General features: G+C 39.9%; 1 protein-coding gene across 2 annotated transcripts in view; it reads left to right on the plus strand.

The window, feature by feature from the left end:
• The first annotated feature begins 598 nt into the window (after positions 1-598).
• The window catches only part of SMAP1 (small ArfGAP 1), a 196,535-nt gene continuing 169,766 nt past the window's right edge, over positions 599-27,367 (plus strand). For both annotated transcript variants that reach the window (XM_006835751.1, XM_006835752.1), the window contains exon 1: positions 599-823. In XM_006835751.1, the coding sequence (XP_006835814.1) occupies positions 706-823 (118 nt within the window). In that variant the 5' untranslated portion in view covers positions 599-705. The remainder of the gene's footprint in view (positions 824-27,367) is intronic.

A 27,367-nucleotide genomic window follows, 5' to 3' on the forward strand; every position in this document is an offset into this window, starting at 1 on the left:
TGGAGTCCTGGTGTGGCGTTGTTAAGATAAGCACTGGACTGCTGGGTCGGTATGAGCTGAAAGGTCGGAGGTTCAAAGTCACCAGCAGCTCCGAGGAAATCCGATATAGGGTCACTAAGAGTTGGAACTGACTCGACGACACTAACAACAACAATCACTATTATTTCTACATTCCAGTGTTGTGTCAGTAAAAGCAAAGAAAGAGAAGCAAGTGAAAGTAACCTTCTTGAAAAAGGTCATTCTTTACCTCTTGATTAACCATTTGCCCTAATCACCGCGACAACCACATCTAAAAAGTGGAGAAGCCCACAGTGGGCAGAGTCAGGAACCCTTCTCAAACCATCTTGGGCAAAGGCTCCACTGCACACGCGCGAAGATGGGTTTGGCGGTGCTCCAGACAAGTTCGGCGCATGCGCAGCGCCCTGGGTGCCTGGGTTCCTTCCTGCCGCGCCACCCGGAAGCCTCGGCTCGGTCTTCCTTCCCTCGCGGGCTCGGGCGCTGCTTGCCGGGCCGGCCGGGCGAGGAGGCGGGGATACGTCGGCGCCGCCACCGCCGCCGCCCCTCCTCCAGGTCCAGCAGTCGCCACCGCCGCCGTTTTCTGGGTGAGTCCACCGGCGAACTCGGCGGCGCCAGGTGCCTTCAACCTGCCCGGCCCCGGCCCGTCTGCCGCCACAGCTGCACCGGACTCTCCGCCCAATTGCCGAGATGGCGACGCGTTCCTGCCGGGAGAAGGCTCAGAAGCTGAACGAGCAACACCAGCTCATCCTGTCCAAGCTGCTGAGAGAGGAGGACAACAAGTATTGCGCCGACTGCGAGGCCAAAGGTAACGCGGGTGTCGCTGCCTCTGCCCTGGGCCTCTTGTGGCTGGTGACCTTCCCGTCGTCTCGGCGTCGGTGCCCCTCTCGGCTCGACCGGACGCCGCATCTGCGCCCACCGCGCCCCAGTCCTGACGGGAGGGGGGTGGAAGGGTGGATGCCGGGCTTCAATTGACCTTTACCCCCTCCGGAGGCGGCTGAGAGGTCAGAGTCGCCGGTCCCCGCGTTGAGCTACTCGGACCCAACACCGGACGGTGACCGGGCCAGGTTGGGAGCCCGGAACGGGGTGGCGGTTTGGGCAGTGCTTAGGGTTAAAGGGTTGCTGTACTCTTAGCTCACAGGTACCTTCATGGGTGGGGCCGCCCTTAGGTGTTGGTCCCCGCCTTGACCCTCCCCTATGACCACGTCCTTCCTCTCTGCGCTCAGTTGCTCTGTTTCCCAGGTGGAGCCTACCTGCTGTTTGTTCACCTGTCAGCTTTTTTTGTACAGGGCTCTTCCCTCTGTCTCCTGAAAAAACGATAGTGGCTCTCTTTTGTGGTGTGGAGTGTTTCAGAACAAAGTAATTGAGGAGAGGTCATTCTTATTAGTACAATACTTCTGTATTGTTCTTAAGTTTGGATTTTAGCCAGAATCAAGATAAATTTCCATACACGAGTCTCGGAGACTTGTTCCTGAAGGTTTTAAGAACTAGATGCTCTCCGACCAGCTAGTTTAGAAGAGACTATGTGGGCATCAGTTTGTGTGCCATATAAACATAAATGAAGGGTCATTTTAAAAGTCCGGAGATGGAAAAGACCTAATTTTAGTTTTTTCTGTTGGAAGGCTTCTACTTCAGCTTTTGAAATAGGTACACTATTTTTAGCCAATATGTTTTGGGTTTGAAGATCTGATTTATATTTAATGTCTTATAAGTAACCTCATGGGCAAAAAATTTTCAGACTTAAAAAAAAAAAAGTCTCACGTGGTTAGGGATAGATACACCTTATTTGTTGTTTTATTTGTTTATACGGTGAGAAATAGGTCTCCAAAGGCGGAGAGTGTCTTTGGAATGTCACTTACGATTCCTGCATTATTTGATTTATACTTTTTCTTAAGCTTTGCTGTTCTTTCTCAATACTATAGAAATGATTCATGATTCAATAGGCTGATAATGATTGCCACACAGCTTCATCCAATTAGTTTCTTTCCTAACACAGTAGATTCGCAATTACTGAATTAGTCCTGGTGTGACGCTGTGGGTTAATGCGTTGGCCTGCAAGGTCTGTTTGAACCGCGAGGTCGGTGGTTCAAGCTCACCAGCCACCCCTCGGCAAACCCTATACAGAGTTACTATGAGTCAAAACCAACTCGACGGTACTTAACAACAAAAAACAATTGTGACTAGACCATATTATTTAAGTACTTTCCTATATCATGATAACTTGAGCCAATTTATATTTATGCTCTGCACCTTTTTATGTGATGAGTTAAGAAATTGTATGATTCTTGTACTTCATACTTGATTATGCATATGGTTATTTGGGAATACTGTACTGTATTGAAAGTCATTTACTCATCACTTCATCAGTAAAGACAGCCTTTAAATGGGCAGAAAAAAAGGGGAACTGAACTCAATGGAGTATGCATTGTTGTCATTTTGGGTAATAAGTAACATGGTTAAGTAGAGATGCTTGTTGCTGTTAAGTACAGTGGAGTCGGTTCCAACTCAAAGTGACCCTGCACAGGGTTTCTGAGGCTGTAAATCTTTACGGGAGCAGAACGCCTCATCTTTCTCTCACGGAACTGCTGGTAGTTTTGAACCGCCGACCTTTAGCTTAGCAGCCCGATTTGTAACCACTCGCTACCAGAGCTCCATAGTAGAGATGCTAGTAAACATTAAATCTGTTCATTGAAGATTCGAATAATGTCAGTTTCAGCAGTTATCTTCTTTTATGTATAGAAGTAATTTAACTATTTTTGTTGTTTAAAATTCTCTCAAAAAAGTACTTTATTAAGTCAGAGTTTTACTAATGTTTCCCAAAATAATTTACAGATTTCATGCAAAGAGCCATTATTTATTACGTTAGTGTTTTTCTTTTTTTTTTTTTTTTTGAGGAACAAAGAGAATCATGTGCTTGTCAAATTAGGACCAAAACTTTACCTCTTTGCACCGAAGGAATAGGAAATAGTTTTGTTCACTATTTGTGCTGCCACCTCCGGTATAGAACTTAGCACTTCAGTCATTAGATATTTATTGAATGAATATCTCCCCCCCCCACACACAAATAAAACCTTTTATTTGTCACCATTAAAAGTCTGAATTTTAAACAGATTCTTGAACTGGTGGTTCATAGCTATCAGCTCGTTCACCTTCAGCACCTGTCTCATCTCTAGTAGCCTTTCCAGAACTACTGCCTTCACCATGAAGCTCCATGAGTTTTCACAACTCAAACTTGGGTTTCTTCAGCATTTTTACTTTCCTAACGAACACCTCATGGAGAGGATAAATTGACTGGCAAACCTTCTCTATGCCCTTTCCAATTCTGTCTGGAATCAGTTTATTGACCACTTCTTTCAAGTCATTTTTCTGCACCTCTCGGGTCATGATTTCTATCATTTTCTTCCGGATTTGACGGACCTGTTGGTGCTGAGCATAAGATGTCTTCCGAATATGGTTGTTGCGTTTTTTAGTAAAACCAACACAGAACAGGCCAAGCAAATAACCATCTGTAGTCTTGACATCAACGTGAGCTTCAATCACGGTCTGCCATTTTTTGACCATGGAGCACATTTTATCATGGGAAAGATCCATGCCATGGAAGGTGGTCAATCAGTTTTTGCCCTGAACATCCTCGGTAATTAGCTTGAATTTTCTAAATGCAACTTCATCGTTCTACAGATCAGCAAGACTCACTTCAAAAACATGACCCTTGAGTCCATCAGATGCAACTTTGGTTCCTTGAGTCCTTGTGACTAGTGTTTTCCCAATATTTCTTATATTGAACATAGCTGGTGCCTTCACATCATACCAATTTTTCTTAGAAAATGGATCAACCACTTTCTTCTTGGCTCCTTTTTTGCCACCTTTTGTAAGGCGTCTGTAATGAAGTCTTTTAGCAGTCTAACCTCCTCAAAAAAACAAAAAAGAAGCCTGAAACTGAAGCATGAGAGCCAATCTAGGAGTTCACAATAGGTAGTGAGGATGGGAGTAATGGATTGTATAAGCTGTTTAATTGAACCCACAAACAGCCAACCAGTGAAACTGGGGTTTTCATCATTGTTACTCTGTTTTTGAGGGAATGAGAATCCTGAAGAACATGCTGCTTATGATCATACAGATGGTGTCACTTGGGATTTAATTAACATTTGTAAGACCCAAAAAGCCTGTGTTTTAGATGCTTTTACTTCGCTGTTCTGATTACGTGACAGGTGTGAGTAAGGGCAGTAGAAGCCAATGATTTTGGGTGGTAATATTTGTGGAAGCAATGGTCTGTGGGTAGCAGTGAAAATCACATTCTTCCTGCCCCCCAACCTTTTGCTTTAACTTATTGTTGTTACGTGTTGCTGAGCTGGTTTACTCATAGTGACCCTGTGCAGAGTTTCTGAGGATGTACATTTTTGTGGGAAGCATAAAGTCTCATCTTTCTCCAGTGGGGTGACTGTTGGGCTCCAATTGCTGATCATGTGGTTGGCAGTCCAATGCTTATTGTATGAAGCCACAGTGCTCCCCTTGCTTTAAATAAGAGGCTTATGTTTAAACTACGTAAGTTGTGTGGCGATATAGGATAAGTCCTGAACTGGTAACTGAATAGTTGGGAGTTCAAACCCACCAGTTGCTTTCAAAAACCCTGTACAGGGTCCCCATGAGTTGGAACTAACTCATTGGAACTTAAAAATGACAACATCTTTGTGCAAGTAATGTTGTTGTTGTTACGTGCCGTGGAGTCAGTTCCGACTCATAGTGACCCCATACAGGGTTTCCAAGGCTGTAAATCTTTACGGGAGCAGAAAGCCTCATCTTTCTCCCGTAGAGCAGCTGGTAGTTTCTAACTGCTGACCTTGCGGTTCGCAGCCCGATTCGTAACCACTACGCTACCAGAGGTATGTGTTATATATTTGAACATGCTGTGCCATCCCTTGAGCATTATTTTCCTAAGTGTGCAACACCAATATTTTTACATGTTGATGGCTTCAATTTCAATTTTATTTATGTCTCCCAACTGATTTCATGTTAAATCCTCCTCTTGATGTCTGTTGATCGGGAGGTTTGGTTTCCAGCATTGGATTGTCACTAACCTACCCTCAAGTTTCTAATGCAGCCCTTCTCCTGGCAGGATTACTTCTCTGATCTGCAATCCAGTTTCTCCAATGAATGCAGAAGTAACTTTCCACCCCCAAAACAGTCCTTGCCAGAGTGGCCAGCCCTATCCCAGGAAGTGTGTGCATGTTGGGCTAGAGAAGTCATTTAAGTGGTTGAGAAGTACATTCCATCTTGCTTTCTGACTGGTCAGCTACAAGACTCAGACCATTTGAATTTCTAGCTTATGTAAATGCTTTGGGGTTGATGTGAGAGCTGTGGGGGCAGAGAGGTTACCTGTCCCTAATTAGGTAAGACAAGATGGATCTGCTTTGGGGGCCCACTGGGCAGTGTGTGCCCATATTTGTACCTGCACCAACCTGCCAGCTGGCTTCATGTGAGGCCAGCACTGTGTGGGGCCTGGGTGTGCATAGGCAATGACCCTTGATTGCTGTGGGACCAGTCCATGCTCAGACTATGGCAGCCCTGTGTATCGCCCTCTCTTTACCTGACCCCATGCCTATCTCTGCTGTGATGTACCTGAATGCAGATTGTTGTTAAGTGCCATCAAGTTGGTTCCAACTCATAGTAACACTGTCTAGGGTGCAGACTGGCTATAAGGAACTCTACGTTCTTCAGGTCTGGCCGGGAACTGCTCCAGAGCAAGTGCACAGTTACAGTTATTTATTTTCTAATTACAACCTAACTTGATCCATGACTTGTTTATGACTTATACCTGCTTGTGCAATGCTGTTGGATAAGCACTGGACTTCTAACAGCAAGGTTGGTGGTTCAAATCCAAAAGCTGCTCCTCAGAAACCCTATATAGATTTGCTATAAGTCTGAACCAACTTGATGGCACTTAACAACACCAACCATCTAACTCAATACATGACTTCTTGACTGACCTATATCTTTATTGTACAAATATGAAAAGTTACATTTTTGGTATTTAATATATCCCAAAAGTATTTTAAACACTAGCAAGCCACCATGGTGACTGTGGTGTGCAGATTTCAGCTGAACTTCCAGACTAAGACAGACTAGGAAAAAGCAGTGGCAGGCTACTTCTGAATGTTAATCCACTGAAAACCTTATTAACAGCAGCAGAATGTTATTGGATATAGAACCAGGAAATGGAAATATTATAAATAGCAAGAGAATATTGGCATGTACAGTGCCAGAAGATGAACCCCTCAGATTGGAAGGCACTCAAAACTGGGGAAGAACTTTCTCCTCAAAGTAGTTGACTGTGATAAGTGAATGGAATAACACTTTCAGGACCTTCATTTGCTGTTGGAGTTCCGCTCACAATGAGAAACTGCTGCTAACATCCATTAATAAATTGAAGCATTGAATGTCCTAAGTATGAATCTATGAAAATTGAAAGTTGTCAGAAATTAAATGGAACGCATAATGATGGATATCCTAGGCATTAGTGAGCTGAAATGGACAGATACTGACCATTTTTATTCTGACAATCATATGGTTTATACTATGGCGAGAATGACAAATTTAAGAAGAATGGCATTGCATTCATCAACATTAAGAACATTTCAAGATCTGTCTTGGAGTATAACCCTGTCTGCGATAGAATAATATCCATACTCATACACGGAAGATGAGTTAATACCACTATTATTCAAATTTCTGCACCAACCACTGAAGGCAGTGATGATGAGATTGAAGAATTCTACCAACTTCTTCACTCTGAAATGATCAAATGTGCATTCATGATGCATTGGTAAATACTGATGATTGGAATGCAAAGCTTGGAAATGAAGAGGAAGGATAATTGGAAAAATTTTTTTTAATGTTTTATTGTGAATTTTGTGATAGTTTACATGGGAGAACATTAGCTTTACATTCATCCTATAGTAGATTGTTTCATTGCCATGCTTACAATTCCCTCCATGCATCATCAACAAACCAAGGGTATACCTTGCAAGCCTGCCCACCCCCCCCAGGGTCTAAAGTCCCCAGCCGCTCCATCTCTCCACATCATCGTCTCTGGCATCACTGCTTCTCAGGGTAGGGTCCCGCTCTCTGTTCTTCTCCCTTGATGGTCCCAGGGACCTCTGCTCCTACACTGCAAAGTTAATCACTCCTCTCCTTGTTACAAAACGTCTACCTTTACATTTCCAATCCTCATAATCATTCCTGATAACAATTATTCACTGTTGTATCCCAAGAGACCTATCCGCATCTCCTTTCATCAGCCCCGTCTAGACAGATTGGATATTATGCAGTGGAGATTCTACCTTCCTCCATGCCCTCTAGATCTAGGGTTCCTCTTGAAAGCTTGTAAGCCAGTCACTTCTTGCCTTTGTAGCCCCTCCACTTTGGGTCACCAATGTCCGAGTTGCCCTTCCGTGTCTACTCTGTGTATGAAGTGGGTGGGAATGATCCTCGTTGTAAAGATTTGTTCCCTTTTTTGAGCTACTGCATCCATAGATATAGGTCATGTTCATCAAATTGTATCAGTTTACTCAAATTCAAAATACTTTTGTAAGCAGTGATACCATCCGTTGAGTCCATCATGAAGAACCAAGGGCCCTGGGAATTTATCAATGTCAGTGCAGTGTATTTACATTATTAACTGAACAAAAATGTTGTCATTGTTATTTGCTGTTGAATCAGTTTCGACACAGCAACCCTGTATGGGGTTTCTAAGGAGCACAGGTGGTGCTTTGAACTAGTGCCACACTGGGACTCCATAATAAGAAGATCTTAAGGTTTTTTGGCCCTCCACAAAGTCAACAAGCAGAATGCCTTGAGCATCTGCAAAAACCTTGTGGTGGCCATGTCTGACTTCCTCTGGCTTCACAAGGGAGAAGGAAAATAAACTAAAAATCAGCCCAAGACCAATTGCTATGGTGTGGAGGTCAGACATGCCTCTACCATACAACCATCTTTATCCTATTCTGATACCAACCATTCCTCCCACAGCATTCTCTGCTTCACATTTGGATTTGATATTCCATTACAGTGGCCACATAGAACTCATAACAATATTCAACCATTATGGGGTTTATTAGGGAAGTTAACAGAGTAAAGTTCAGTATCAGAAACAACTCAGGACTCAGAAGTTCTCCAGTCAGGAACGCTTCATGTCTGCCATACTGCAGGCATGCCTGACCCTTGGCTTTGGTCTCTTTGCCACGTGGCCTTCAGTGTCTTCCATGCTCTGGCAAGTGTTACCAAGCTCCTTTAGCCAGTCTGTAAATGCACAAAGGGCACATTTTGCATACAGCATATGCGTGTATATATATATATATATATATATATATATATAATCTCCCAATCTTCCTCCCAGAGCCATTCAGCCCATGTCTGTGTCCACGTATCTATACATAAAACACTGGTGTTCCAAGGTCGTGTATATAGCACTATTTACCTCTTTCCCCTTTAGCCTGTGTCTTCACGTACCTTCATCATTTACCTGCTAACTTCCTTCTTCTTAGATATTGCTCTTCTATTCTTGTGAGAGAGTAATTCATTGACTAGAGGGTAAGACACATGTTAGGCTTGGGTGATGGGAGGGCAATATACAAGTTTTTTACCTCCTTGGTTAAATTTATTGCTAGGTATTTCTTTTGGATGCTATTATAAATGGAATTTTCTTAACTTCCTTTTTGGATTATTCATTGCCAGTATATAGAAACACAGTTGATGTTTATGTGTCAATCTTGTACCTGCAACTTTGATAAATTTGTTTATTTGCTCTTAGTAGTGTGTGTGCTTGTTTTTGGTAAATTCCATGGGATATTCTATATATGGAAAATGGCATATCATCTGCAAATAGAGATAACATTACAGGCAGCCCCTGTGTTTCAAAAGTCTAATTTATGAACAACAACTACTTGTTCTTTAAACTGGTTCTGTCATGGCTGATGAAGTGAAACAGAAACAGGCCCAGAGTTTACAGTTAGGCAGATTTGGCATGGTACCCAAACCAGGAAAAATTGTATTCAAAGCCTTGGAGTAGGAGACTATGGAGAGGTGTGGTGAATCCTTTCAGGAACTTGATGGGTGAGATTGGATTATTGACAGGATTGAATGAGAGTAACACTTTAAGGTAGTGTGGTCAGCTTCTTTGAGCAGGCAGAGCTGCTTTGGACTGTGCTCAGATTTGGTTGCTATGTAATGCATATACCATCCTTCTTCTATAAGAGGGAGATTAAGTTTCTAGCAAGACTTAGACCAGTAGTTTTTCTGTTCCATCTATTTTTCCATTTCACTGAAACATAAAAAGTTCAGGCGAGTTCTAGTGACACTTGGCTAGGCCATGACTGAGCCTGGAAGAATTGGTTGGAAGCCCTGAGAAATTTTAGGAATGAATCTCTTTTGTAACCCAGAGACTGACTGAATGTTTCCCCCATTTTTGATGCCTTTTATTTCTTTTCCTTTGCCTAATTGTTGTGGCTGAGCTTCCAGTTCATTGTTGAATAATAATGGTGAAGCAGATGTTGTTAATTAGTTGGTTCTAATTAGACGACCTTGTACAGGGTTTCCAAGGGTCAGCTGGTGGATCTGAACCATTGACCTTGAAGTTAGCCAACCTTGTGGTTATCAATTCAGTGCTGATGCTACAGCGCCACACCAGGAGCCCAAGACCAGGTTATTCACACAACTGTTCAAATCCCCCACCAGCTGCTCCTCAGAACCCTATCTATACAGGGTCACTATGAGTAAGTAATGACTTGACTGTGCTTAACAGCAATTCTGGTCTGGTAGTAAGAGCTTTTATTCTTTTACCTTTGAGTATGGTATTTGTTGTAGGTTTCTAATAAAAGCTCTTGGAATACTCTTCTTGATCCTAACTTAAATTTAAAAGATAAAGAATTCTTAATTGTAAGCTTTTTTTTGGCTGGTGTAGGGAGGAATCTATTGGAATATGAATGAGTACTTAAAAAACATCATCAAAATCCCTGGTTTGACCTTTTCATTTCCTTGACTTGTGTTGTTATTCATACATGGTTCTTAGAGTCCTTCATATCTTTGTTTGATACGTGCCATGGAGTCAGTTCTGACTCATAGGTACACTGTATAGGGTTTCCAAAGGAGCTCTGGTTGCATAGTGGTTATGAGTCGGGCTGCTAACCTCATGTTCAGCGGTTTGAAACTACCAGCGGTTCCATGGGAGAAAGATGAGGCTTTTTGCTCCTGTAAAGATTTACAGCCTTGGAAACCCCATGCAGAGTTGCTATGAGTTGGAATCAACTCCATGGCACACTACCACCATAGGGTTTCCAGGGAGCAGCTGATGGGTTGGAACTGCCAACCTCGTGGTTAGTAATTCAGTGCTTATCCTATAGCGCCATACCAGAATATCAGTATTTTTGGTATCTGTTTTGTACAGAATTTTCTAGTAGCCAGTTCGAAACTACCAGCTTTTCTGTAGGAGAAAGATGAGGCTTTCTGCTCCCATAAAGATTTACAGCCTTGGAAACCCTGTACAGGGTCGCTTTGAGTTGGAACTGACTCCACGGCACATAACAACAAAAACAACAACTCTGATAGACTTAAATACTTACAGATGAAGGTTGAAGATCATAGACTTAAAATACTTACTGATGAAGATCAAAGACCACAGCCTTCAATATGGGTTGCATCTCAATATAAACAAAACAAAAATCCTCTCAACTGGGCCAATAAATAACATCATGATAAATGGACAAAGATTGAAGTTCTCAAAGAGTGTTTTTTACTTGGAGCCACTATCAACACTTAACAACAACAGAAGCTAACTGGTTTTACCCACCTAGAAGGATGATCTTTCCTTGGGGGAAGAGGAGAACACCAGCCTCTGGGAGGGGCAGGAACTGGTGTACATCAGAACCATGCATGTTCAACATCCCATAATAAGTTTGTCTGCCCCTACCAGAGACCTTTGTGGTGGAATCAGTCTTGAAGAAATGTTGTGAAAGCACCCAATTAGCATTGTCCCTCCTAAAATGGGCCACTTTTTGGAAGACCTTGCAAATCCCTGTGAATAAACATGATGCCTTTTCCCCACCCAAAACTTTAAACCCAGCAAAGCCTTTGTTCAGAATGACAACTGGTACTTAAGAATGGACTGCCAAAAAGCCTGTTGGCATTCGAGATTTGAGTTAAATACTGAAAACTTTTGAGTGATCCTTTTCGTTGATTGGTGGCTTTTTTAGTTGAATCACATTGCCTTTAGCCTTTAACACTGTGTTTTTCTCTTACTTATCCTTGTAACCATGTCTCCAGAGCATAAATCTGATTTCATTCAAGTACTGGTTATGCATTAAAACAAAGGAAAACAATCATGATGGAAAAGCATGTGGAAATAATAAAGTGATCAGAAAGAGGTGAAATGCTATTGATTATTGGAAAAGTGTTAGAAAGCTACAATCAGTTTGCCGAAAAATTTTATAAGATAATGTGAAAATAATGGAGTATGTGAAAGACTGCTCCCTAAAAGCTAAATTGCTAAGTAATGCCATGGCTTACTTATAGAAATGAAAAGGCTATTGATAATTTGGTAGAAAATCAAAATCAGCATAATATGTCTATTAGCTTTACTTTAGTGCAAGATAAGCCTTTTAAGTCTTTTCAGTAAATTAAAATATATACTGTATTATTAGGTTTGAGATGTTTTAGGGTATTTGGAAGCATAAGTGTTTCATATGCATAGAAAGATAAAACACTGCATAAAATCCTTATGTACCTGTTTCAATTTACCTACAAATTTGACTTAAAGACAGATTTCCGGAACAGATCTTGTTTGCAACCAGGGTACTGCCTATATCTAGTTAATATATTAAAGAGTTAGCTTTGGAAGGTAGAAAAAGATAGAGAACATGGATCAGTTTGTGAGGAAAGAGTTGAGAGAGAGGGCCTTGAAGTGTGAGGGGGCAACTAGGCGATGAAGTTGTTTGCTAAAAATAAGGATAATGGGACATGGTAGTATATTTAAGATGATTCCCTGTAGAGTATACTTGCTAATTTTTTAAATTAATATTTTAATTTGAAGATAATTTAAAGGTATTTAAAGATAACTTGCTCTCTTATTTTGTTGTTGTTATTAAGTACCATGGAGTCAGTTCGGACTCATAGCGACCCTGCACAGGGTTTCTGAAGCTGCACATTTTTATGGGAACAGAAAGCCTCATCTTTCTCCTGCAGAACAGCTGGTAGTTTCAAACTGCCGACCTTGAGGTTAGCAGCCCGATTCGTAACCACTGTGCTACCAGAGCTCTCTTATGGAGGGGTATTTTTGTTATCCAACTTTTGTAGTTACAGACTATCCTGTGTGCGTACTTAATGATTTCCATCGAACCAAATCTCATTTGTAAAAGGTCTGTGATAGAGTATGGCAGATTAAAGCCTGATTGGTTTGTATTACTGAAGTTGTAACTTCCATCATTGATGTATGGACTGCCTGATTTTCTGTACCCGAACTTGTTCCTGGGTATAATATTTTTTTTATAATGTCCCTAATATAGTTGTGGAGGCATGGTGTGGTGCTGTGGGTTAATGTGCCAGACTACAAAGCCGTTTGAACTGCAAGGTTGGAGGTTCAAGCTCACCAGCTACTCCTCGGAAACCCTATACAGGGTCGCTATGGGCCGCAACTGACTCAGTGGCACTTCATAATAACAGTATAGTTGCTGAAGACCTGGTGTGGCACCATAGGATAAGCACTCTTTTTCAAGGTCGGTTTGAACTGCAAAGTCAGCTGTTTGGTTTAAACCACAAGGTCAGAAGTTCAAACTCACTAGCTGCTCTTCAGAAATCCTGTACAGGGTTACTATGAGTCAGAACTGACTCGACGGAACCCAACAACAACAACCATATAGTTGATGGAAATTATACTGCTTAATTTCCTTGGTATACGTAAGATTGATGATTTTAATAAGTATACAAGGAGCTCTGGTAGCGTAGTGGTTACGAATCGGGCTGCGAACCTTAAGGTCAGCGGTTCGAAACTACCAGCCGCTCCGCGGGAGAAAGATGAGGCTTTCTACTCCTGTAAAGATTTACACCCTCGGAAACCCTATACAGGGTCGCTATGGGTCGGAACCGACTCGATGGCACTTAACAACAACAACAACAACTGATCATTTATATTTTTATTTGCTTCTTTGTGGTTTTCGGGAAGAGTTTGGCTATCTTTCAGCAGTTTTCTGTTCACTAATCACTGCTATTTTTGAACCATTAATGTACAAAATTCCAGGCAGCATTTATTCCTTTGGGTAGGGTGGTGTATATTCACCCTATATTCTATAAGACTGTACATAAGTGATGACTGAGCTTTTTAGTAAATGTTGCCAATCTTTCTTGTACATCGTAGTATTGTTGTGGCCTGTGTGTTGATGTGAGACTGGAAGTCACACTATGGGTATTTTAATGGTGAACAGGTTTCAGTGGAGTTTGCAGACTAGAAAGAACAAGAGGTAGACCACTCAGTTCTGAATGGTCAGCCACTGAAAACCTTATGAATAACAAAACGTTGTCTGATATAGTACCAGATGAGCCCTTCAGGTTGACAAGTACTCAAAATATGAGTGGGGAAGAGCTGCCTCCACAAAGTAGAGTTGATCTTACAGCTATGAATGGAACAAAGCTTTTGGGACCTGTATTTGCTGATAGGTAACAACTCAAATGAGAAGAAACAACTGCAAACATCCATTAATAATTAGAATGTGGAATTTATGAAGTATGAGTCTAGGAAAATTGGAAGTAACCAAACATTAAATGAAATGTGTAAAGATTGCTATCTGTCTATAAAAATGTCATGGAGATCATCCCTGACTTCCAAAGATAATCATACTCAAAATCAGCCCAAGACTGATTTCTATGAGGCAGAGGTCATACATGCTTCTACCTTTCAGCCTTCTTTTTCCTATTCCTACACTATCCATCCCTCCCACAGCTTTCTCACTTTCTGCTGGGTTCAATAATTTGTTGTAATGGTCACACAGAACTTAAAGACAGTGAGTTCAGAACTCAAAGACGATGGGACTGTCTGATTCAGTGAAGATTTGCAATCTTGGAAACCCTGTGAGGCTGTTGTTCTCCCTTGCCCTAAAGGGTTACTAACAATGGCAGTGGGTTTTGATTTGAGGGGAATCTGTCAGTTTATTTGGAGTCCTGGTGTGGCGCTGTGGGCTAATGCGTCAGACTGCAAAGTCTTTTGAACTGCAAGGTTGGTGGTTCAAGCTCACCAGCTGCTCCTTGGAAACCCTATACAGGGTCGCTATGGGTTGGAGTCGACTTGACAGCACATAACAACATCAGTTTATTTGTAAAACAAAACAAAAAAAGCCACATAGATTTCCTTCTATTTTCTCTGTACCCTCAGGAATAGTTTCTTTTGTGTTAATGAATATGCCAGTGTCTTTTCAGAGCAATTGGACCTAGACATTAGAATATGGTGTGTGGCATTTATAACATATACCTGCCCTCTGCTGGTGAAAATGCATTATTGCTATTAAAAACTCAATTGTCAAGTGACAATGTTTTGGTTCTGACTGGTAACAAAAACTCTGTTTGTTGTTGTTAAGTGCCATCGAGTCGGTTCCGACCCATAGCGACCCTGAACAGGGTTTCCGAGGCTGTAAATCTTTACAGGAGCAGAAAGCCTCAAGTTTGCAGCCCGATTCGTAACCACTACGCTACCAGAGCTCCATAAACTCAGTAGGTTCCATAATTTCTGTGAATGAAGTAATCTAATTTCAAGGGTGGCCATAAAATCAAATTTAGAAAAAAATTCCATAATCATTTAAAAGGGACAGTATGTTCTCTTTACTATTACTTTTCTAGTTAGCTGCTTTTTAGATAATAACTTTCTGTTTTTAGTCTCAAGTACTTGAGACATCCTTTTAAAGTGTAATATGTAAGTATGAGTGGGGTCTACGTCCAGGATTGAGGAATTTTATAGAAGCCCTGATTTGGAACCTGTTTCTTCCTTCTAGAGCTGAAAGAAGTGACTAAGGGCAGACTATGTGTTCTGACAGTAGAGTACAACCTTGTATTAAGAAGGTCTAAGTCCTGTATTTAAGTACTGAATTTTAGCCTGTTTGTGACCTATGTGATGTTAGTGAGCTGTTTTGGCCTTCTGAATAATGGGCCTGCCCTACCTGCTTTTTGGTTTGTTTTAAAAGAAATGCTATAAAGGAAGATGCTTTGTGAACTATAAAACTTCACAGATAATTATAGTTACATCTGTGAAATCCCTATCTGTTTTCTTAACATCCATGCTGCTCAGTCATTGCCTGTTGCTCCTGTAAACATTTGTATCTCCCACTAAGACTCTATAGAAATGTGGACAGTGTTCTGAAATATATCCAGAACGTATATATTTAAAACCATTTTGACAAGCTTGCCTTTTCAGTTTCTTAGCTCACAAGAAAAGGAGAAGCAGGCACAAGTTGTGCCTAGCAGAGTGGGAAAAGGTGGTGGAAACACTGTCAGAGGGCAAGATAGTGTGATAGCCAAGTGGGAAGCAGAACTTAGTCAAAGAAGGGTATCTTTTAAATTTGAAGGTAATTCTGACTTTTTTTTTTTTTTTTTTTTTTAACAAAACAGATCATCCTTCCTACTTTCAACAAATTATACACTTTGTGTCATTATGATGATTGCAGTTCACTCCATGTACCATTAGTTCACAATTGGTTGGTTGGTATATGCCGTGGAATAGTTTCCAACTCTTAGCTATACGTTGCATAGGTTTCTGAGGCTGTAAATCTTTACAGGAGCAGAAAGCCTCATCTTTCTCCCGCAGAATAGCTGGTAGTTTCGAACTGCTGACTGTGAGATTAGCAGCCTGATTCGTAACAACTACATTATCAGTTCACAGTTGTTGCTAAGTGCCGTGGAGTCGGTTCTGACCCAGTCAGCCCAGTATAGCATTTCCGAGGAGCAGCTGGTGAGCTTGAACTGCTGACCTCATAGTTCAAATGGCTTTGCAGTTTGGCGCATTAACCCACCGCGCCACACTGGGACTCCCGTCAGTTCACAGGTGGGACAGGGAAGCGGGGAAAAAAAATAACTGGATAGAGGAAACTACTGTGAACTACTGTGAACTGCAACTACTGTGATCAGTTCACAATAGTTGCCTCTATTCACTTACTTTTTCCCCTCCCCTGCTCCACCCATCTTGTAAGTATCATAGAATGTTTCAGTTAGCAAAAAAAAATCTTTTGATTGTAAATTGAGTAAAAGTTTACAGACAAGATCATCAGTTTTACATTCAACAAATTGTACACTTTGCTTCTTTTCAATGATTGCAGTTCCCTCCATGCAACAACAGATATCCAGATTCCTATTTGTATTCCACCCACCTTCCCATCCTTCTTAGCTTTGTTCTAAGGAAAATGATGTCCTTTTGATTTTGAATGATTGACCATTCCATGGTAAGTATATCTTACTAGTACTTTTGTCTCTTGCTATGTGTAGTGGTTACGAATTGGGCTGTGAACCTTAAGGTCAGCGGTTCGAAACTACCAGCCGCTCCGCGGGAGAAAGATGAGGCTGTCTACTCCCGTAAAGATTTACACCCTCGGAAACCCTGTACAGGGTCGCTATGGGTCAAAACTGACTCAACGGCACTCAACAACAACACAACATATACCTATTGAAGGAGCTCTGGTAGCGTAGTTCTGAGTCAGGCTGCTAATCTGACATAACCATTGCTCAGCCAGCTATGAGGGGGCTTCAGAAGGTTTGTGGGGAAATTCAATTATCTTTCAATTACATTTTTCCACGAACTTTTTGAGGCCCTTTAAATTTGTTGGGGTAGATACATTGATGGTCACATTCAAGAATCATCCCCACAGTAGGGTGTTCTCTGGAAGCACGTGGTACAGGGAGCTCCCAAAGGAGGAAAGGGGTGGGGAGAACCTGCATGCACCTTCCAACAAAGGTCTTCTGTGCAGCAAGATGAGCTATCTCTCAACCAGAGAACTCTGAGGGACAGTATACTAGGGCTCTTAGGATGGTATGATTTATACTTGGTGTAACATAGAGGGTTAGTGAAAGAAAGGAAGACCCTCAATGAGATGGATCAATACAGTGACTGCAACAATGGGCTCAAACACAGCAATGGGTGTTGGGATAGCACAATACTGGGCAATGTTTCATTTTCTCCTATGTACGTTGTTGTTGTTAGGTGCCATTGAGTCGGTACCGACTCAGCACAGCAGAACGTAACATTTTCTGATCCTCGGCCAACCTCACTACTGTTGCCACACTTGAGTCCATCGATACTACCACTTGGCCATTCCATCTCGTTGGGGGTCTTCCTCTCCTTTTTTGACCCTCCATCTTACCAAACGTGATATCCTTCTCTAGTGACTAGTGCCTCCTGACAATATGTCCAAAGTATGAGAGATGAAGTTTGGCCATCTTGGCCTTCAAGGAGCGCTCTGGCTGCACTTCTTCCAAAATGGATTTGTTGGTTCTTTTGTCAGCCCATGGCACGTTGAATATTCTCCTCAAACACCATAACTCAAAAGCATTAATTCTTTTCCTGTCTTCCTTATTCACTGTCCAGCTTTCACATGTTGTTGTTAAATTCTGACTTAGTGACCCTGTATAGGATATCTGAAGCTTTAAATCTTGCTGGAGTAGAAAGCGTCATTCTTCACCTATGGAGTGGCTGCTTCTCAAACCTCTCACCTTGTGGTTTATAGTCCAGTGCTTGTCCTATGGAACCACTGTGCTCCCCGAAAATACAGTTACTGTAATTTAATAAACATTTAGAATAATACTTTTTTTGTGTACTCTCAAGTCGGTTCCAATTCATAGCAACCCTGGATGTTTCCGAGAGTGCCTGGTGTGTTTGGACAGCTGACCTTAAGGTTAGCAGTCCAGTTATTATCACACAGCAACACATTAGGTTTCAGAATAATGCTAACATAAAGTTTAATATTAGGAATATAGCTGGTTATGAAGCAAATCAGTTCCTAATTGTGTCTTAGATCAAATTTGTAGTTAAGTCGGAACAGGTGTTCTTTAACTTTGGTGCAAGAAAAGGCTCAATGTCTTTTCAACAATTTTAGGTCTTCAAGTGATTGTGATGGGGCATTTCTTGTTAGGCTGGTTCTGTTGAGGGTAGACTTAAAAAACATTGAATGGCAAGTAAAATTGTTAAAAATCTTTACAGAAGCCCACTGCCGTATATTTCTTTCCCCAAATGGCTTGTGGGTTTGAACCACAGATCTTTTGATTAACTAATGAGTGCTTAAGTACGGCACCAGCAGGACTCCTTACATACAATGTGAATTTAGAAATCAAAATATGCTTACCTTTGTGAGGTTCCCTAACATTAATTACAAATCATTAGAAACCTATGAACCATAAGAAAGTTATTTAGAAAATTTCTGAACTTACATATAAAACATAGGACATGAAGTATGTGAAATAAATAAACATAAACAACCTTTAAATCCACTTTTACCATGTTGTGACAGAAAACATAACATAAATGTAAACAACCTCCCTCATCTCAAACCTTGAAGAAATGAGAGATTACTTGGCTACTTGAATCCTACAGAAAAGACATAATATACTAGTCTTTGACATAGTAAACAGACCCTGGTCATGTAGCATCAAGGTGACAAGTTTCACATACTATCCCTAAATCTTGGTTTACTCAATGAGAGAAGGCAGAGATGGAATGAGATCCTGTCAGCCTTGGACCTTGGACCATAACAAGGGACCTCAGCCTAATTCATGCCATAGTTAAGCTTTCTGTCCAAGACCTCTCATTAAAGGTAAACATCTAAGTCTAAAGATTGGAAGTCTAACCACTGAATTAACACTGTAATTGTTATTTCTGATTCTCTGGTTCTAAATGATGGTTGTGAGGTATTGTCTGTGTCTCTTGTCATGAATACTTTGTAATAAATAAACTAGAGTTTATGTGTAAGAAACCAGATGTTCTCTCTTAATTTTCTAAGATTTCTAAAATCCTACACAACAAAGGGTAAACACTAATGCCAACTGTTCCGGAAAAGTTCATTTATTTCTGTTTTACATAACATGTGCAAAATATCAGTCATGGATTTGTTGTTCAGTTCATTATTTTCATTCACAACTGGTTTTAGGAGAAAAGAACGTTTTTATTATTGTTTTAAGTGCAGTCAAATCAATTCTGACTAGTGGGCTTCAACTGTTGACCTTGTGGTTAGCAGTCCAGTGCTTATCCACCACACCAGCACTCTTAAGTTTAGGAAAAGAGAAGTCATCAGTTGAGGTATGCCATGGTCTGGGTTGGACTGACTTCCCTCAACCCTCAAAAGAGCCTTCCTGGACACACCTAATAATGGTTACCTGGTGAGACCCTCAGAGACTGCTAGCTTAATATGCAATAATCCCCTTCCTGTAGGTTCTGCATGCTTACTGCCCTCTATCATGATGGCATGGTTGTAGGATAAGATTTCTTTGTTCTCTGTGACCTATACAAAGTCACCATGTGGAAATAGGACTTTGAAAAAGTCATCATGATGTCTGATTGCCCTCACTCAGGTGAATCTCTGTTTGCCTTTGTTTAATAAAAGTCTGTATAATATTTAAGTCTCTGTAGATGGAGTCTTTTTTCTCCCCTATATCACAAGTGATGGTTACACCTTGAGCCTCTTTAGTTAGCCACAGCAAGAAAACTGCTAGGGGTGCTTTCAGTAAAAAATATTAAAACACCATCTTATTGAGTATGTAAGATTACATATTCATTCATTGTTTCTGGCTAATTTGTACAACCTTATCCTAACAAGGAGTCCTGGTGTGGCGCTGTGGGTTAATGAGCCAGGCTGCAAAGCTGTTTGAGCTGCAGGGTTGGTGGTTCAAGCTCACCAGCTGCTCCTTGGAAGCCCTATATAGGGTCGCTATCAACTTGATGGCACTTCACAACAACAACAACAATCCTAACAAACATGTGAGGTTGTTGTTGTTGTCAAGTGCCGTCGAGTCGATTCCAACCCATAGCGACCCTATATAGGGTTTCTGAGGAGCAGCTGGTGAGTTTGAACCGCTAACCTTCCAGTTCAAACGGCTTTGCAGTCTGGCTCATTAACACACAGAGCCACATATTATTATCCCATCTTACCTAAACCAAAAAACCAAACCCGCTGCCTTTGAGTGGATTCCAACTCATAACCTAGGGATTGCCGATATTAAATAAACTCTTTTATTAAATAAATATATTCAGTAAACTGTATTAAATAATCAATTGAAGAGGCTTAGAAACATCTCCATGGCCCTGAGTCCAGAAGAACTACGTGGCTACCAGTACCAGCTGCACTGTAAGGGATCACATTAGAAGTTCCTGGGTAGAATTGGACTAAAACTCAAATGTAAAAAAAAAGACCAGACTTTCTGATCAGATAAAGATTGGTGGAATCCCAGTTTTTTTTTTTTTTTTAACTTCAGTGTTTAATTTTCTTTTTTTAATTGTGGCAAGATCCATATCACATAAAATTTGTGATGTTCATGGTTTTTAACGTATACAGTTCAGTAGCATAAGTACACTTACAGTGTTGCATAACTGTCATCACTGTCTTCATCACCCCAGATGATTCGATGTCTAGGCCTATTGTTGCTGTGTTCTGTCGAGTTGATTCTGACTCATAGAGACCCTATAGGACAGCCAAATCCACATTTCAATATACTGTTTCTAACCCTGGCAATTCACTTGTTAGAGGTGCATAAGATACACAAGAAAAACTGGCATCTGAATATTTAAACCTAGGCACAAGATGGAATTTAAGCTCTTATAGGCTGGAGTTGTTCACAGACAAAGCAGTAGATATTCATGCTCTGCAGCATGTGTAATGTCTAAATTTTTATACTAGATGTTGTGTTAGATGTCCCTATTCTCAAAGTGATCACTTTTTTTTCCCCAGAAAAGATAGATAAAGCAATTATCTATAAATCATTTGATAAATGTTATTTAAAAATTGATTGGGGAATTGGAGAGGGCTTTATACAGCAAATAAGTCTTAGAACATTGCTATTAGCAGTTAGTGTTAAATATTTTGTTCTGTACTGAATTTTATTTTCTACTTAATGACAAAAATTCAAAGAAGCTTTTCTCTTTTCTGGTTTATCATGGTAACCAGAAACAGGAAAATTTCTTAGACGAGCATATGATTTCTTACTTTTCAACTAGTGTGAAAGCTGCAAGGCAAGTACACCAATTTCTCAGTAAAATTCCTGTTCATTTTTAGAGGCATTGTAGTGATTTATCACTCAGTAAACCTTTCCTCATCCACTTTCTAAAGGGTTTCCTCACCTTAAAACACTTTTTCATTTCCATCTGAAAGTTATTAGTCATTTGGTACTAGACAAATTTTAAGTACATTTGACCCTCCATATATATGGGTTCAACATATATAGGTTTAACATCCATGGGTTCCCCATCTGTGGATTCAACCAACCCAACCAAATGTGGGTAAAAATATTGGGAAGGGATGGGGAACAATTCAGTGGTCAAAGGAAAGCAAAGTGGAAAGTGCTATTTAAATAGTATTTACATTGTACTAGATGTTATATGTAATCTAGAAAAGATTGAAAATATATGGAGGATGTGCATAGGTTATATGTAAATAACTACATTTTATCAGAGGCACTTGGATTTTCCATGGATACCGAGGGGACTGTAGTGATAAGTTAAAACTTTAGTAAAAATCTAAAAAGTATTTAAATAAAGGAAACTTAGTTGTAATAGACAAATGGTACTATCTGTAAAAAAAAAGTTTTTGATGTACTGAACAGTTTTGCAGTCCCTCTTGATGAAGATCTGCTTTTTAGAAAATGGTTATTTAGAAAACATGCATAGACTGTAAGATGATCAATGTCAGGGAAAGAATACTTGGATGGTACCACACAGGCCCTAAACTACACAAGAATGACACGGCCATCAATTCACTCATGAAAAGATACTGTCCTAATTCAATATTAGTCAATATTGATGTGAAGCCAAAGGACTGTCCACAGAAGCATAGATTTCAGTGAAGGAACTTCATGTTGATGGAACCCCAACTTCAAAAACATTTGGAAATGTAACCAGTGAAGTTGAAGCAGAGGAAGCTGAGGAATTTGGAGTTGAACACTTGTTAGAAGACAAATGTTATGAGATAGGTGATCAGCAAGACACTACAGTGGGTACTTTTCCCCAGCAGATCACAAACTAGGTCCATGGTTTGAAGGAACTGAACTCTAGGCTTCGAGATAAATAGGAGCTACCTAGAGAAAGTGGCTACAGGCCAGCTTCCTATCAACCACCATATCACCTACCAGCTGCAAGACATCTTCAACCCGCTGCTGGATGTCAACCTGAAGGAGTTTGTCAAGGCCTTTTACTTCAAGATGAACGACCAGATGGTGGTGGTATACTTGGCCTTACTGATTCATTCATTCTGTGGTTGCCCTGCACAACCTCTTCAATAACAAGATCGACAAATGGGGAGAAGAAAGAAAGGCATGGAAAAGAAGAGAGTGAAAAAGATAGGAAAGATGACAAAGAGAAAGAAAGAAGGAAAACAGTGATGTAAAGAAAGAAAAAGAAAAAATGAAATGTGTAACTTTTAACTTTGTAAATTAAAATCTAATAAACTAAAAAAAAAATTGACCTTGTATATGTGGATCAGTTTCTACACTATATTATTTTCTATTCACCTATGCATTTATCTGCCTTAAATACAAATACCACAGCTTTGATTTCTCAAGCAGTTCAACTAAATCTTGAAATCAGTTAGTGTAAATCTTGCAGTATTAGTTCTTTAAAAAAATTGCTTTCACTAGGATCTTCTGCACAGGACTGCAAACCACAAGTTCAGCAGTTCAAACCCATCAGGTGCTTTTGAAACAAGGTCACTATGAGTTGGACCTGACTCAACAGCACTTAATAACAGCGTCTTTTCTTAGTTTTTTTTTGTTTTTTTTTTAACCCCCTTAGGCTTTTATTGTGGATTGAGTGAAAGTTTACAGGGCAGATCATCAGTTTTACATTTAACAAATCATACAGCTTGTTACATCACAATGATTCCAATCCATGTACCATCAGTTAACAGTATTTCTCTCTCTTCACTTGGCTCTTTTTTTTTTTTTTTTAAACAACAAAAAAACACTCAGGCATATATAATAATTTATACCACCAAAGGGCACATTCTGCAATTCTGCCTCGTGGCCACTATCTCTTAGTCCCTCTCTTCCTGTGAATCTAGAGCCCTCAGCTAGATTGCAGATGTTTTTGAACGATCTTTTGTAAAATTTTACTTGTATGTGGTATTGATACTGTCCGATGATTTCCTTGTTCCGTTGGGTCACCTCTCTTTAAAGTGGTCACATATAAATGGGTCTCTTACATTTGGCCAGGTAGTTGTCTTCCAGATTTATTGGCAAAGTTGAGTGAGTGCCTCCAGTGCTGCATCAGTTTGCTGGAAGATTTCAGTTTGTAGTCCATCAGTTCCTGGAGACTTGTTCTTGGCCAATTCATTCATTGTACCTTGTACTTCCTTCAGTATCATTGGCTTTTGATCATATGGTGCCTCTTGAAATGGTTGAACATCGACCATTTCTTTTTGATTCAATGACTCTGTGTATTCCTTCCATATTATTTTGATATCTCTGCATCCATCAGTATTTCAAGTCATGGCTTGAATTTTTAATTCAGTTCTTTCAGCTTGAGAAATGCTGAACGTGTCCTTCCCTCTTGATTTTCTAACTCCAGATCTTGTGCATTTCCTTATAATATTTCTTTTTGAGCTGTCCTTTGAAATTTTCTCTTCAGCACTTTAACCTCCTCCTTTTTCCATCTGCTTTAGCATCTCTATGCTGGAGAGCAAGTGTCAGACTTTTCTGACACTTTGCTGTCATTTTGATCTTCTTAATGACCTTTTGCTTTCTTCCTGTATGATGTTCTTGATACCATCCCACAACTCTAATGATTTTTGGTCATTTAGTGTCTAATGTATCAAATCTGTTCTTGAGATGATCTCTGAATTCAGGTGGGATGTGTTCAAGGTCATATTTTTGCTCTCATGGACTTGTTTTATTTTTCTTCAGCTTCAGCCTGAATTTGCATGATCAATTGTTGGTCTGTCCCACAGTCTACCCCTGGTTTTGTTTTGGCTGATGATTTGGAACTTACTACCATTTCTTCCTACAGATGTAGTTTGTTTTGATTTTTGTGTGTTCCTTGTGATGAGATCCATGTTTGTAGTCTTTTATATTGTTTAAAAAAGGTATTTGCAATGAATAAGTTATTGCTCTTGCAAAATTCTATCATGTGGTCTCCTGCATTGTTTCTGTAACCAAGACCATATTTCCCAGCTATTGGTCCTTCCTTTTTGTTTCCAACCTTTGCATTGCAATCACCAATAATTGTTAATATGGCAGCTTGACTGTATGTTTGATCAATTTCAGACTGAAGAAGCTGGTAGATTTCTTCAGTTTCTTCATCACTGCCTTTAGTGCTTAGTGCGTAAAGTTAAGTAATAGTGTGGTATTAGCTGGTCTTCCTTCGAGGCATGTGGATGTTATCCTATCACAGACAGTGTTATACTTCCAGATGGATCTTGAAATGTCCTTTTTGATGATGAATGCTGTACCAGTCCTTTTGAATTTGTTGCTCCCAGAATAGAAAACCATGTGTTTGTCAGATTCAAAATGGTCAATACCAGTCCATTTCAGCTCACTAATGCCAGGAATAATGATCTTTATGCATTGCATTTAGTTTTTGACAACTTCTAATTTCCTAGATTTATACTTTGTACGTTCCATCTTGTGATTATTAATGGGTAATTGGACCTATCAGATCATTTATTATGTATCTTCTGTATCTCCCTCACTACAGGTGATGAAGAATCCCATATAGAACATGAAAGTGAGAAATTTGCCATCTATTCTACAAGACAAGATTAACTATGTTTGAACAATCAGCAGGTGTCAATTGTGGCTTATTTTGTTAAATAAACTACCTTGGGCTTTAGACATGTATGAATGGAGGGGTAAGATCATAAGAAAAGGTTTCATGCAGTAGATAGGATTTTAGTTATTATGCCTTGAAGATGGGTAGAATATGTCTGGTTATAGGGCGAACATTCTAGGCAAGAGAAACAGTTCGGGAAAATGCTAAGATAGAGAAACCAGGCATCTTTTCTCATTGTCTTCCAAATAAAACTGATTTAAGAAGGATTAAGATTATAGGTGGTCATGAAAACAATATAGCTGAAAATAGAAAACCATGTTAATTTGGAGTCTGAGAGTGAAAAGAAGATAGTTTAGTCTAGTAATAGAATTCAGAATTAATGGATTTCCTGTGTTTCTTCCTTTCCTTACCTCTTTCCCTCTCCTTTTTCTCTGTGAGTTTTTCTTTGACCTATTACTACTTTTTCCCTAAATTCTTTCCTAGCTCCGTTCTTGCGGACAATTTTGAAACATTTGACACTGTTGACCATCTTTTTAAAATTCTGGACTTCTCTGTGCTGGGTTTTTGTTTCTCCATAAAACTTAATACTATGCTTTTTGTTCTTAGGGCTGCAACTGTCATCTCCCAGAAATTGCTTGCATCTGTATCTCCAGTTTGAACTTTTGTACTATGTTCCCTATTTCCTCCTGGGCGTTTTCATCTCAATGTGTCAGTGTCATTTTAAACATTCAAGAGATTTTCCTGCAAAGTCTCTGACTCTGCAAGTATCGTTATGATTTGTATAGATGTAGAACTTGCACATATTTTTTCTTATTCCTGGTGACTTTTTTTTTTTTTTCAATTGGCAGGTCTTTGCAGTTCTTCCTAGGTGATTTCACATTTGCTAATTTGCATTCCTCCCTGTGTCTCCTGCTACTGTCTTCATTTTTCCTCTGCTAACCTCTTCCCTCTTGTATATTCCCTGTCCTGTGCCTATGAATAATTTTCCCTCTCACCCCTCGTAGTAGTGTAGATTGTTTCTTTTATTAAGAAAATCTCTTCTTAACTTTTTACAGCATTGGTCAAATACAGTATTTGCCCTTTTGTGATTGACTAATTTCACTCAGCATAATGTCCTCCAGGTTCATCCATGTTGTGAAGTGTTTCGCAGATTCTTTTCTCGTAGCATGGTATTTCATTGTGTGTGTATACCAAAGTTTCTCTAACCAGTCTTCTTTTGATGGGCACTTAGGCTGTGTCCATCTTTTTTATGTGTGTCTTGTAGACAGCATATTGGAGGATCCTGTTTTCTTATCTGTTCTGCTCTGTCTCGTTTGTTGCATTTAATCAATTTATATACAGTGAAATTCTCAATAGGTGTGAATTGATTTGTCATTTTACTGTGTTATTTTTTTGTGGTGCTTTTGTTTCTTTGTTACACATATTTTTCTGACTGAGTTCACTCTGGATTTTCTTTTCATTTTCATTTGTTTTAATGTTCACTAAATCTTTATGACTTTCCTCCCTTTTAAAAATTTTGCTGTGCAGATATATTAACTTATTAGTTTAAAAAACTGTTTAATCTTGAAATGCACTTGACTTGCTCACCATTTAAAAGTTCTTTATTTACACTGTTCCTTTTTTATGCTTGTGTTTTTGCTAATTGGCTTCAAATTGGTTCCAGTTATAGTGAGCATGAATAAGGTTTCCTAGGAGCAGCTGATGAGCTTGAACTGCTGACATTGCAATTCAGACTGACTTTGCAGTCCAGTACATTCACCCACAGGGCCACACCGGAACTCCTTTGTAGTTGACTTCATTATAAATTAATCTCTCTGGTTCCCTTATTTTCAGTCCAGCAGGTTTTTGCTTTTGTTTTCATTTACACATTACTTCTTTATTATGTTACTTTTTAAAGCAAAATACAATTGTAAGCTTTTTTTTTTTGTTATTTTCCATTTTTAAAGCTTTTATTGAGCATGGAGTGTTAGCTTACGTGAGAGAATATCAGTTTTATATTCATCGTATCATTGCAATGATTACAATCTCCTCCATGCATCATTATTCAACAGTGTTTACCTCTTTTCCATCTGTTTTTTAAAGAAAATAGTTTTTGCTGTACACTAAAACATTCAGGAACATATAGTTATTTAAACAACCAAAGGGCACATTCTGCAAGCCTGCCTCTTGACCGCCAGCTCATAGCCTTTCTTTTTCCATTAGTCTAGAGTCCTCAGCTGCCCTATCTCCCGACATCATCATCTTTGCCTCCATTTGTGGTGCCACTGCTTCTCTGGATAGGGTCCCACATTCCACTCATGCTCTTGTCTCTTGATGGTCCTAGGGTCCTCTGTTCCTGGAACGTAAGATTAACTACCACCCCCTTTATGTTAC

Source organism: Chrysochloris asiatica, unplaced genomic scaffold (genome assembly GCF_000296735.1).
Source record: "Chrysochloris asiatica unplaced genomic scaffold, ChrAsi1.0 scaffold00019, whole genome shotgun sequence".
In the NCBI taxonomy this organism is placed as follows: Eukaryota; Metazoa; Chordata; class Mammalia; order Afrosoricida; family Chrysochloridae; genus Chrysochloris; species Chrysochloris asiatica.